This window comes from Pseudorca crassidens, chromosome 18 (genome assembly GCF_039906515.1).
Source record: "Pseudorca crassidens isolate mPseCra1 chromosome 18, mPseCra1.hap1, whole genome shotgun sequence".
In the NCBI taxonomy this organism is placed as follows: domain Eukaryota; kingdom Metazoa; phylum Chordata; class Mammalia; order Artiodactyla; family Delphinidae; genus Pseudorca; species Pseudorca crassidens.
In genome coordinates, this window is record NC_090313.1 from 2049638 (window position 1) to 2062777 (window position 13140).

General features: G+C 50.4%; 1 protein-coding gene across 5 annotated transcripts in view; it reads left to right on the forward strand.

Annotated features, from left to right (window-relative positions):
- Positions 1 to 12747, forward strand: part of TUBGCP3 (tubulin gamma complex component 3) — a 60419-nt gene extending 47672 nt beyond the window's left edge. For all 5 annotated transcript variants that reach the window (XM_067713643.1, XM_067713644.1, XM_067713646.1 and 2 more), the window contains 5 exons: positions 1748 to 1836; positions 1962 to 2093; positions 5277 to 5417; positions 9403 to 9519; positions 11647 to 12747. In XM_067713643.1, the coding sequence (XP_067569744.1) occupies positions 1748 to 1836; positions 1962 to 2093; positions 5277 to 5417; positions 9403 to 9519; positions 11647 to 11805 (638 nt within the window). In that variant the 3' untranslated portion in view covers positions 11806 to 12747. The remainder of the gene's footprint in view (positions 1 to 1747; positions 1837 to 1961; positions 2094 to 5276; positions 5418 to 9402; positions 9520 to 11646) is intronic.
- The last annotated feature ends 393 nt before the right edge of the window (positions 12748 to 13140 follow it).

Below are 13140 nucleotides of genomic sequence, written 5' to 3' on the forward strand. Positions count from 1 at the left end.
GCTCTTGCCTCTGCACTGACCCAGGCCCCCGGGCAGCGCTCAGCGTTCTCAGGTCATCCGCCGGGAGACCTACCGTTCTGCCTGCGATCTTAAACTTTCTTTGGTGGGAAAATGTCAGGCTGGGTTAGTGTAAACTGCAGACCCGTCTCACGAGGCTGGGAAACAGGCTGCCCCCGTTTGCTGTGAGTGCGGGCAGAGCCGTGCCCTCGGAAGTGGTGAGGTTGTGCTGGACGAGGCCTCAGAGACGCTGGGCTTCCGGGAAAGTTCCACCCGAGGTCTGTGATGACATGAAGAACAGTAAAGAAACAGACCCTTCCACACGGGGTTTCTAGACTATTTCATATCACAGACCGTTTCATGGAACTTTGCCGCTCTATGAAGAAATCCCATCACACTGAGAAAGATCTGGAGAATCGGACTGGCACGCGCCCACATGCCTGTGGGATGTTTGAATGTACACGGACGGCTCTCCAGGGGGACTGCCTGGCGTCGGGGGCGGGGGGGACAGCCCGCCGTTCCAGCTCTGGTTAAACCCCAGATGGAGTTGCACACTGGGGTTACTTCTCTGAGAAGCTTACCTAAACCATAATGCAGATGAATATGGCTTAAAACAGCATGTTCTTATGCCTTTTTACATTGAAAAGTCATTTTAGTTAAATAGACTTTGAGTGCTAGACTAGAAGTCTTAGCCCCTCTGATGGTTTTAGTAGGAGAAGTACATCCTTCACTCTGGACTTACAAATGAAATAGGAAGCTTATAGCTGTCTTTCAGAAGAACGTTTACCATATTCATGGATTGCAGATTCCTGATGGTACGGGGGACGGCAGGCTTTGGAGCCTGTGCCGATCTTCTGAGGTGACCGTGCTGTTTCTTCCCTGGCCGAGGAGGGCCTGTTAGACAAGCCAGAATCCCCACAAGTGTCTCTTAGTCCTCAGCTTGTAGAAAGCAGTAGTTTTTCAAGTATACAGCACCACTGTTGTTTTTTTCACACCTGTTTATACGTCGCTCCGTCATTACTCTTTGAGGAAGGGACAAGAATGATTTCTCAGATAACCGCATGCGACAAGTGAGTTATCCAGGTAGCTAATTGAAGGCCCTTGGAGCGGTAACAGAAATATGTCCAGGCTGACCCATATTAAAGTCATTCCCCCAATGGAGCCTTCAGGGACAGTAGTATCCCATAATAGTACAGCGGAGTCTCTGAACAAAAATGAAAAGTCCAAGCAGAGAATGCTGCTCCCTGGTGACCCTCCAGCCTTTTCCTGGTTTTATAATCTCACAAAGAACAGGAGTGGAGTCTGGGCCCTGCCCACCCCCTCCAAGTTCATGCTTCTCTCAGGTGACAAGGTCACATGCGGTACTTAAGGAAATGTCATTTTTGTCGCCAAATAGCTAGGGAATAGTAAAAGTCTCACGCACAGTAGGCAGACTGACTGTAAAGAAACCATAAAATTGAGCTTATATTTATTCAAATTCTGTAAAACAGAATTTCTCTACTCTTCAAATACAGTTATTTCATTTTATGCCATTTCTTGTTAGATCCTTATATTCCGTAAAGTAATCTGTCACTGCGTGATTGGGTGGCTAAGTACGTGTTTACATAGCACAGAGATGGACTCTGGAAAGGCGGGTTCCTGCTTTAGGGATCGAGAGTGAAAGTGAGGGAGTTTGGGGGAAGACAGCTTGCAGGTGGCCAGGAGGGCAGGCTGTGCTGGTGTCCGACGGCGGTGTCCGGCTCTCTTGCAGAATTCTCTGGGGTGCTGCACCACTGTCACATTCTGGCTTCCGAGATGGTCCATTTCATCCATCAGATGCAGTATTACATTACATTTGAGGTACGTTCGAATCAGCCCTCGATTCTGGTTGAGATCATCCTGTCTCAGGCCGTCGTGCTGTGCTTCGTAGAAGGTGCTGTGCCAGCGTGGCGTCAGCGCCTCCCTCAGGCTCTCGTCATTTCCAGGTGCTTGAGTGCTCTTGGGATGAACTTTGGAACAAAGTGCAGCAGGCCCAGGACCTGGACCACATCATCGCCGCGCACGAGGCCTTCCTGGACACCGTCATCTCCCGCTGTCTGCTGGACGCCGACTCCAGGGTAAGACGAGAACAGACGGTCAGCCAGTCCTTCCCTTGGGCTCGTCCCCTGGTGCGGCCACAGCCCTGGTAGCCGGGACAGTCTTGCTGTTAGTGTGATGTTTCCCCTCAGGGTTGGAGCAGTAGTGCTCAGGTGAGAACGTGCCTTGAACTGGGCATGAAAGGATGAAGACTGGTGGCGCCCATCCACCTCCTGGGGTGGCAGCGATGTCCTCGCGTGCTGCTCAGGGGGGAGTCGTCCTGAGGGATGGCAGTGCGAGAACAAGCATTCAGAGCCCATCCCTCAGTTCAGGGGGTATGGGCGGAGGCCAGGCCTTCCGGAGCCTCTGGCGGCAGAGTCAGGACAGGCTGTCTGGATAAACCCCTGCTTGTTTGGGACACTCCTTCCTGTAGGCCCTGCTGAAAGTTGCATGTTCCATGTGGCAAGTCTTCCCGGAGCTTAGATTTTATTCAGAGATCTGGGAAAATAAGGAACACTTTGCTTTCACTTGAGACAAATGTGAAGTAGGAAGCAAAATTTCAAGTACATTTTTGACGTTAAATGTGCGACTTTAAAGACGTTTCAGGATTGCAGAGGGCTGCTTCCCACTAAACCTCCACCCGCTGCAGGGGTCCTTCTGTGGGAACACGCTGTTCCGTCTGATTTCTTTTTTAGTAGACGCTTTAGTAGATATTTGCCAGAAGCGTGTGTGCGTTTGCACTCCCAGCAGCAGGTGCGTGAGAGTCCGTTTTCCTGCAGCCTCGCCAACAGAACATGTTGTCATACTTTTAAATTTTTGCCAGTGTTATAGATAGGTGAGAAATTGTATCTTAGTGCTGTTTTTTTATCATTTTTTATAACATCTTTATTGGAGTATAATTGCTTTACAATGGTATGTTAGTTTCTGCTGTATAACAAAGTGAATCAGCTGTACTTGTCTGATTTTTTTAGTATATCTGGTTAGCCATCCATGGCTGGGAAAACAGGTATTTTGATATGCCAGATTTCATTATTAGAGAATTATTGATCATGTGTGCTTCTTTATAGATGCTTCAGATCAAAGATGCTTCTATATAGAATGTTTTATAAACATATTGAAACAGTGGCACAGGAGTAATTTAAAATACTTGGAGCGTAAGGAGAACTTAGGAAGCGCACACCTCAGGGCTTTCAGCCTCGATCACTGCACCTCGTCTGTATCAGGCTGGCGCTGTGGGCAGGTCCTGTCAGGGGTCTGCCTCCTGACACGCTCATGTTCAGTCCGGGTAGATGAGTGTCCAGGGCCCGACCTGAGGGGCTGCGGGCGTTCGCTGCCAGCATGTCCTTGTCCACTCGCACAGCGCGGGGCACTGCGGGCAGGTGGACCGAAGGCTCCGTCCTACTTCTCAGCTTTTGACCCCGGCGTTCCCGTGTTTTGAAAGGGCACGACACCCCTCTCTCTTCCCTACATTTGTGAGAATTAAATTGTGTGCTGCTCATAAGCCGTCACCATAGTGCCTGGCACATGTGAGTTGCTACTGTTTTTAAACAATTAAAAGTCATCTTGTGTGTGTGTGTTTTGCAGGGAGATTTACAATCGTTAGATCTAATGCTTTTTAGAAAACGTGTGAAGGGCTGGGGGTTGTCCCCAAGCTGGCGAATCAGGAACACACGCACCTGCCAGTGGCGGTGTCTCTGCCCCTTTGCACATGTGGAAGTTCCATTGTAAACAGCTAGAGGCCACGCTGCTCACTGCTAAAGATGTCTACGGGGATGAACAGGATCCAAGCGAGAAAATATTTTCGCCTGTAACGTGATTTTCTCATGATAGTAGATGTTTACGTGTGAGTTGGTCCTGGCTAAATTCATGGAAGGAGTCGTGTGCTGAAGGCGTTAATGATCTTTTCTGAAATGGTCCCTCTGCTGAGGGTTTTACTTTTAATTTGATGGTTTATTTAAAGTAATCACTAGAGGGTTTTTTGTTTTTTAAGAAACCCAATATATAAAACAAATTAAGGCAGTCTGTTATTGACATAAATTAAATGTATTTTTCTTACGTCACTTAGTAAGAAAAACAAGGCTGTTTGATACACGTAATTTTGAAGTTGGAGGTTGTGACAGGTGTGTGTGTACATTTTCGTAATTTCTGCTTGTGCATTCTTGAGAGAAATCCTGAGTCACACTGTAAATTGTCGCAAACCGGTGTCAGCACAGAAGGCACTTCCGTCGCCGCCCTGTCTGAACAGATTGCTGACAGCAGAAGCACATGTTGCACTCTTAGCTTGGAGTAAACAGCAGTAAGTCACCCCAGCTCCAAAAATAGTCAATTTTATTTGACTACAATAAAGAAACAAACTAGAGGAAATAAATCCTTGTTAAAAAGTCATCTCCAGCTTTTGTTTTGATTTTGTGTTACGGCTGAGGCCCCACCAGGAACAGGCAGCTCTGAGCCGAGCTCACTGCTTGCTGTCCACGAAAGACCCCGTGGGTGTTGGCTCTCATGTTACCTTTCAGCCCCCTGCCCCTTCCCCTCCGCCGGTGTCGTGGTGCTCGCCGTACAGCCTTGGGTTAGGATGTGTATGGTGCGTGGATATCGTTTGGTGTACATACAAGACTGTGCTGTGGTCTCCTTTCCGTGCCGCACTAGAGAAAGAATGCATGACCTGCGGTAGGTGTGTGCCCTGAGGGACCCTGTGAATTAGGGAGACGCACTGTCGCCCTTGGTTTAAAACCATCCTTTCATTCCTGGTGTAAAGCATGATACCTTTTTCTAAAAAACCTTGCAGGATTTGTTTTTTATACTTTTTCAAGAATTTCCTCTCTCATATTCTCCATGTCTGGTTTTGGTATGTGCCACCAAAAAAAAAAAAAAAGTGTTTCCATCCCTTCCCCTCGCTTTCTGATCCTCGAGCAGTCCCGCTGCGGGCGCAGCTGCGCGCTCCACACTGTGGAGTCGGGCAGCACCTTGGGTTGCCGGGTCTCAGTGAGGATGGGAGGTGATTCAGCGAGAGCCTGGGCTCTGACTGCTTGCTGTTGCTATGGTGATTCAGAATTCGCGTATTTGCCAGGACCGGGTGTTCAGTCAGTGTCTGCTGATGCATGAATGAACAGCTAAAGAGCGCCTTGAGAATTTCACTAAGTGTCAATATTTTATTTGAAAAACTTAGTAATAAGCGTGTTGGGGGCTCTGTTCATGAAAAGAAAAAACTTGTCCTCTCTCCCCAGGCACTTTTAAACCAGCTGAGGGCCGTGTTTGATCAAATCATCGAGCTTCAGAACACTCAAGATGCCATCTACAGAGCCGCCCTGGAGGAGCTGCAGAGGCGCCTGCAGTTCGAGGAGAAGAAGCAGCAGCGTGGAGCCGAGGTATGGTTCTGGTGCTGGTGGGCTTGGGCTCATCCGCTTAGACGGTGAGCTGTTGCCGCAGTGATTCCCAGCGCAGCAGACTCTGCCGCTGAAATGTCGCTGAGGCTGTGGTCGTAGCCGCGTCCGGCTGGGGTCCTGAGCGGCTCTGGACTCTTTTACAGGGAGTGGGCACCGTCACTGTCCTCAGCTTTCAAAATCAGGGAGGGCAGAGTTCACGGGAAGCTCTGGTCTCTTGCCAGCGTTCCTCAGTCAAGTGTCGAGACGTTCGTCTGCATCGGTGTCTCCGCTGGGTGGTGCCCGACTCTGCGTCGCTCTCATGTGGAGCTGGCGGGCACATGTGTACCCATGGGAACCGGGTTTGTGCACGTTGGCTATTTTCAGTCACCTTACTGAGTGGTTCATGTCCTTCATGACCTTGAAGTACAAAGATTTATTGAATGAGTTTGAGTCTTTATGGGATGTCTTGTATTGGATATAATCTGTACAGTCTTTCACTTTTTCAAGATGCTTATTCTTGGGGTGGTGACAGACTGCTCAGTTGATGCGGTTGGATTAGTTTTATTTTTGAGTATTCCCTTACAGTCTGCGTTAGAGGATCGTTAACTTGGAAGGGACACAGAGCATGCGTGTCGTGCCTTCAGGGTGTTCTAGGGATGGGTGTACTGCTCACTTTGTTTGCATTGCCGGGAGCAGGGGTTTGTGGCTGAAATGTCAGAGTTGGCGACCCCCTGCCCCCGGGGCCTCCCGGCCGGGCCCGCCCAGGAAGCCTGCGCACCAGGCGGACTGAAGGCCCACGACCCCGTCACCAGCTTTGTGCCTTTGCTGACTTGACCTCTCTGAGACCAGTTTCCTGGTTTGTAGAACGGGAGTGATAATAAACAAACAGACTCCCCTGGAGCTCCTTACTTTCATGTGCTGGTGTATGTCAGCTGTTAAGTGTCCAGTGAATCCCGCCATGGCCGTGGTTTCTCAAACTGCCCACTTGCCCAGAGCTCTGCCCTTCTGGGGAATCGCTGAGCTGGGAGTCTGCGCTCTGGGGGCGCCCAGGCTCACTCCCCAGACTGTTACCCGTCAGCACCTCGGAGCAGATCTGCCTGATAAGGCAGGTTATTCAGTGTGTTTGTTCAGACGTGCTCAGGATACGCGGGAGAGGCGAGATCTGCGAGTGTACCCGAGGAGTGGTTAACGTTCGCGAGGCAGGGTGATCTGCGCACTGTCATCAGACCTGAGGCCCCTGCAGGCTGGAGGGGCTGTGCAGGACGGCTCGGAGGGCCCAGGGCGCCTGGTCGGGGGCCTCTGCCCGCCCCTGCCGCAGCGTTCCGCACTGCTGCTGCTAGGCAAGGGCTCCCAGGCGCCTCTTCCTCCTTCAGTCCCTGCCCTCAGTTTTCTGCTTTCTTCCCACTTCTCAAAACCGTGTGTGATAATATGTCCAATTCAAATTTAGGGCTAAAGGCCTTTTCTTTCTTCTTTTTTCTGTCTCACAATTGGAAATCTTGTTTTCTAGCAGGAGCTCACCCAGCTCTTTGTTCTCTGACTCCACCTGCCCCCCCCACACCTGTACACACCTGTACACACCACTCTCTCAGAACAGGCATCTTGACCCTCCCCCCACAGTGCAGCAGCCATGCGATTTCCCAGCCACGTGTCCGCTCCTGCAGGGTGACCTCCCTGAAATAGCTATTCCCGTAAGGTTTTGCCACCAGCTCAGTACCCAGTTAGATTAATTGGTTTCATTTTTGCTTTTAATTATTAGCAATAGCTTTTATTTATAAAACAAAATTGAATTTAACTATGTAAAATCGTTACCTGGCTGCAAGTACAAGACAAAGTGTTTGGACGCAGCTGCTGTGCTGCTGACGTGAACGTGCATGTCAGCCCAGCTGTGACGCGTATGCCGCATTGTGACACTGCATCATGCTATCCACTTAGAATTCTTGTGCTTTTTTATATGTATATACTACAGTAAAATAGAATATTTAAAAATGGTGTTCGAAAAGACAAAAGGTGGTAGGGAAAGGGTAGAAAGTAATACAAGTTTAGTAATTACTTCATCTTTTAAAACCCAGCATCAAGAGGTATTTTTTAAAGCTCATGAAGTAAGTAAGACAGGTGTACATACATTAAAGATACAGACGTGGAAATAACGTCTCCTAAAATCAGGCCGCAAGAAGGGGCGCTCATCGTTCGCCCTCAGGCTGGTTAACGCTGTCTGAAGAAATGGAGCACAGGGACGGCCCGCTGTGTGAAGCTGTCCTTTTAAAGGCAGCCGCTGAACAGACTTAGAAGCCTCCTGGTTGTCAGAAGAAACACAGACCATGTGGTAAAAGAGGACCACCGTCAGGGAGACCGGAAAGCGTCTTGCTGGTGAGATGACAGTGGGACCAGACGTGTCTGTCCTGTCAACAGAGGCAGCGGGGCTAAGCCCACCGCATGAAAGGAGAGGCCTCTGGGTAACCTCTGGGCTGGGGCTGCCCTCTGGACCCGTCGCCTGCTCGCCGTCTGGGCAGACCTGCTTGGTCGGGAGGTTCTGAGACAGAAGAGACAGGACAGAGTGGAAAGGACGGACGACGCACCGGGCACTGAAGTTGTCCAGAGGGAAGCAGCTTGCCGTCGAGGGCACAAGGCAGTAGAGAGGACAGGGCCAGCTTGTGATGGAAGATGGGGTTGCGGTGAGGTCCCGCCACGGAGAGAGGGCCGGAGGGGCGCTAGAGGTGGCCCGTGTCTCTCAGGCTGCGGAGCCCCAGGACGCGATTCTGAAAATGCGCAACCCTCATGCCGACGGAAATAAACGGGGAGAGAGCCACCCAGACGCCCGCTGAAGCCGCTGGGGAAGCAGCGAAACCCGGAGGCGGCCGGGCAGCAGGAGGTGGGCCCCGGTGAGATGAGGGTGAGCGTGGACGGAGGGCGTCCCCGGCCCAGGGGGAGCAGAACAAGCCGGGCACCTCCTGGGAGGCCGTGGGGGGAAGACAGACACACCGAGGCGGTGCAGAAATGCCGCCTGCTGTCTGGCTCGGACCCGTGAAGTCAGCCTGCACACGGGAGGGAGATGAAGGGCTTTCTCTGGACAGAGGGCAAATTCTAGGCAGAGCAGTGGCTCAGCAAGGAGCAAAGTTGCTTATCAGCAGCTCTGCCACAGGAAAGGGAGCGGCCGGACCTCGGCGGCGTGGAGAGCGCTGTGCTCGTGCGCCAGTTCAGTCACAGGGAGGGAAGTGTCCAGAGCCTGCTTGGGAAGCTCTGTGAAGTTGACACCAGATGCGAGAATCTTTATCCCAGACCTGGGTTGTACATGTTGATGGAAGAAGTCTTACAGAAAATACAGGGGAAACATTTAACAGAATATTGAGAGAATAATTCACCAAGACTGGGGTTTATTTAAGGAATGCAGGGGTTCAAGAGGTCTATTCATGTAATTTGCCATGTTAATTGATAAGAAATGATCCTGTGATAATTCCTGCGTGTGCTGGCTGGAAAGCAGCTAGTCAGCTTCACCAGTGATCGAGAACTGTCTTTACATGCATCACGGCTACGGGAAATGGTAAGAACCGTTCCCGTTCAAGTCAGGAGTGAATGCAGCGTGTGAGGGTGCCAGTGCTTTGAACCATCGGGTTCAGTTTACAGACACGTAAAGTATCTGCACTGAAATACGTCCAAAATGACAGACAGGTACAGGCCGTGTATTATAGCATTGTTTCTACTAGCAGACTGGCGAGCTGTGGGGAATCGTCTGAATTGTGGGATGTCACAATGTTAACACTGGGGCTGATGAACATTACTAAGAACAGTGAGGGGGTTCACGGGTACTCGCGTGTTGATGTAAAATACTTCCGAGGCATGTGATTAACCGAGACATGTAAGCTAGAGAGCAGTTTGGCATCAGAGGAAGGTCATGGACGTTTCCAGCGGCACAGAGGGGTGGGAGTCAGCGCCCCGCCCCCCAGCGTCTTCCATCCGGAGTCTAACCCGGCTGCTTCTCTCTCCCTCTCAGGGCCAGTGGGGGGTGACGGCCGCAGAAGAAGAGCAGGAGAACCAGAGGGTCCGGGAGTTCCAGGAGTCGATACCAAGGCTGTGCTCGCAGCTGCGCATACTGACACATTTCTACCAGGTGCGTGTCCAGCGACGGTGCCGCCCACGTCACGGCAACTGACGCTCGACGCCAGATGACGGAAGGGGCGTCGTTCCAGCCGGTCCAGCCTCTGCCGCTGGGTGGGAGTCTTGCCCTCGGTGCTGTCCGACCTCTGGTGGCCCTTCCTTCCCGTGGCTGCTCTGGTGGGTGCGGCTCTGCGGCCCCCTCCTCTGCGGACGTGCGGGGAGCGTGCGGGGAGCGTGTGGGGAGCGTGCGGGACGGGCCTCAGGCTGCTGGGCCGCGGAGGCCACACGCTCTGCTCTGCTTTGTCTCTTTTGAGGGTTTGGTTTCTGATTTCATGTTTCTCAAGGTGATGTTAGTGCTGGAAATAGAGATGAAAAGATTTTATGAACCCCAGACCTTGAAAACTTATGTTTCTGTGCCATGTATTCATTGGTTCATTGGTTCAGAATTCTGACTGAAACGCCACAACCCTGTTCCGTAGGCATCTAGTTTGCTTCCCAAGGTCCTCACACTTTTAGTTTTGAATTTCTCTTCTGCATAACTAAGGGGTAGATTTGTCCCTTTTGTAAGTGGGCTCACTTTGGCATTGGCCTCCTGTTACCTTTCTGTTGAAAACACGTTTCATAAATGGTGGTAATGACTGGTTTATGTCCAATGCAAAAATGTATCTATTGGGCAGGTGTTTTGATGATGAAGCGCTGTCTTGACCCAGGTCCTGTATGTGGTGTGGGTTCATAATTCTCAGAAATGGGTGCCTCGTGGTTACGTTCGTGCTGTTAATTAAGATGGTCGCCCAGCTGCAGAGGAGTACTCAGTAGCTTAAAATGTGTCCAAGTGCTGATTTCTAAAAGGACAGTGGTGGTTACATGTTTTCCCGGTAGAGTTAATACAGTTTTTAAAAAGTAACCTTAATGTAATCCCAGCATTACTTAACATTACAGCCTTGTAAATCACTGCCGTTCAGACTTCTTTTCCTGATCACGTAAGTCCTTTGCTGTCGTCTTTGTGTCGGTGGCTGAAGCACTATAGAGTCTTAACAGCCATCCGTGCTTTGCTGCTTGTGAGCGGCCCTGGGCCCGGCCCCGCGGGAAGGCATGTCCTCACGTGTCCAGGTGGAGGCGTCCTTCGTCGGCATGTTTCAGTTTCGCGCTCGCGAGAAGCCCTGGCGGTGTTTTGAGCAGCGTGGTTCCTTAGGGACTTTCTCCCAAGTCCTCCTTACCCAGAGAGATGGTGACATGCGCACACACACGCAGGCAGTGTGTTCGCTCAGTGTAAAGTGACTAGTGTCGCATACACGCGTCTGCACGCGTCCCAGCTCCCAGGAGCTCCACCAGAAGCAAGGGTGGGGGGCAGTGTCCACCTCGAGAGTTCGGGAAGGATGGACAAGGGTGTGTCGGTGACCTTTTCTCTGCCTATCAGAGCTTTCCCGAGAGCTTCCCCTGGGCAGGTGACGGTCAGCTGACGTGAGACAGGCGGGGGGGGGGGGGGGGGGGTGGTGTGTGTGTGTGGCAGGGATGGGAGGTGTCCTCAGTGACTCAGCGCGGACAGAAGCAGTTGGGAATTCTGTTCTGTTAAAATTGACTAAACGTCTCTCACACCCTGTCGTCGTCTTTGCAAACCCCCCAATGAGGAGGTGATGTGGCCGCACTGTCCGCCCTCGGGGGCAGACGCAGCCCGACACCCCCAAAGGCACCGGGTCCCCTAGCCATGGTTTACATCACGTGTCTGTTCTTGGTGTTCTCAATTTGTCCTCCCATCAGGGCTGTATGATTAAATACTCTTTCATAACTCATGTGAAATATGAAGTGTCACACTGAAGTTATCTATTCAAAATTTAAAAAATAGGATGTTTTTCCACCAGTTGCTTTGCTGTTTTGCTCATTCTTGTAGAACTTAAGGGCAGAAAGGAAAAATCTGTTGGTTAGTTCTTTTCCATGAAATTACTGTTGTGAATTTGCATTTGTGGAAATGGGCATCTCTTCCCCGTGGGGCTGCCCTTGACTAGGTGAACTCTTGTCCCAGGAACAGCCGCTAGGGTGGGTGTTGGTGGAAATAACCCCGGAGGGGGTTAAAGGCGGGGCGGTTGTGTGGGCAGCTCCTTCCTGGACCTGAGATGGGCGTGTGTCCCCTGCGTCTCTCCAGGGCATCGTGCAGCAGTTCCTGGTGTTGCTGACGACCAGCCCTGATGAGAGCCTGCGCTTCCTGAGCTTCAGGCTGGATTTCAATGAGCATTACCGCGCCCGGGAGCCGCGGCTCCGCGTGTCCCTGGGCGCCAGGGGCCGGCGCAGCTCCCACACGTGAGGCCCCGGCCCTGCCTCAGGGCGGCAGGTACCGCTGGAGGCGTCGTCATGGAAACACTCGCATCGCATCCTCGGGGACCGCCTGCTGCCCTCGATCCTGGCAACCTCGACAGCCCGGCGTCGGGCGGCGGCAGAGTCGTGCTTTCCTACGTTGGAGTTGAATATATTCGTAATATCACTACGTTAAAGAGGCTGGCTTGCACTATTCAAATTTATTTTTCAAAGTCTTCATATTTAAAAGATACCACACTTTGTAGAGGCTTTTAAGCTCTCCGTGATATAATTCATATTTGTCACTTTTTGAAAAAAACCACAGTTTCTTTTAGAGAAAATTAGGGTGATGGATATTCATCAGTTAGGATGGTAACATCGTTGCTGTTTCCTTGGCATCCTCTTCAGAGGCAATTTTTGTTAATGTCATCAAATTACATTGAAACCAAATGTCCCTACTAAAGAAATATAGAGAGCATTTTATTTTGGTTTTTAGTGTTGTAAAATATTAACCTCTGTAAGGACCTTTCTATCAGTGCATTTACACGTGTTCTTTTTTTCTCTTCCTTCAAAGTTTACATTTTTATATTTAATTTACTCTCAGATAACTTGGAAAATAGTGTAGAAAAAGAGCAGGAGTGACGTAGAACAAAACATCCTTAAGCCTAGATTTCTTGAACCATCAGCTGAATCACCATGTAAATATGGATGACTAAGAAAGGTAATGAAGTATTTTATTTTCAAGATTCTGAGAAGCATTGGAAAGAAATTGTCTTGAACCATGAAGATTTCCTTTTTCCTTGCCTATTTTTTCATTGTAAATATTTATATACTACTGCCCAGATGCTGGGGGGACATTTTTTGTAAAAATGTCATATCGAGTCGCATATATCTGCCTTTATCATGTTGCGTAAGTGAAAACTTAGAAAATTAAAAGCGATTATCTTTCCGATGTGTTGGTTCTTTCCTGATTGTCTATGAAGAGACATAGTTCACTTGCCAGGTTCGGGGGCTGGGGTTTGGCAGAGTTCGTGCTTCAGTATATGAATTATTGAATCAGTGAAACCAAGACATCAGACCGTGTGCAACTTCCGGTGCAGATCCAGAGGGAACGCCCCCCTCGCCGCTTGCGTGATGTGTCCTCTCAGTTTTTACCCACGGCCGATTCCTTTGGGTGCAGAGTCCCTGTAGAAGAAAAGGGGCATCAGGGGCGCTGGCTGTGCAGAGATGGACCCAGGGCGAAGGTCGGAACTTCTTAGGATATACGTTTAACTTGAGTTTAAAGATTCATACGATCAGAATTTTGAAGCAGGTTTCTGTACTGCAGAGCTTCCCAGAAATGACG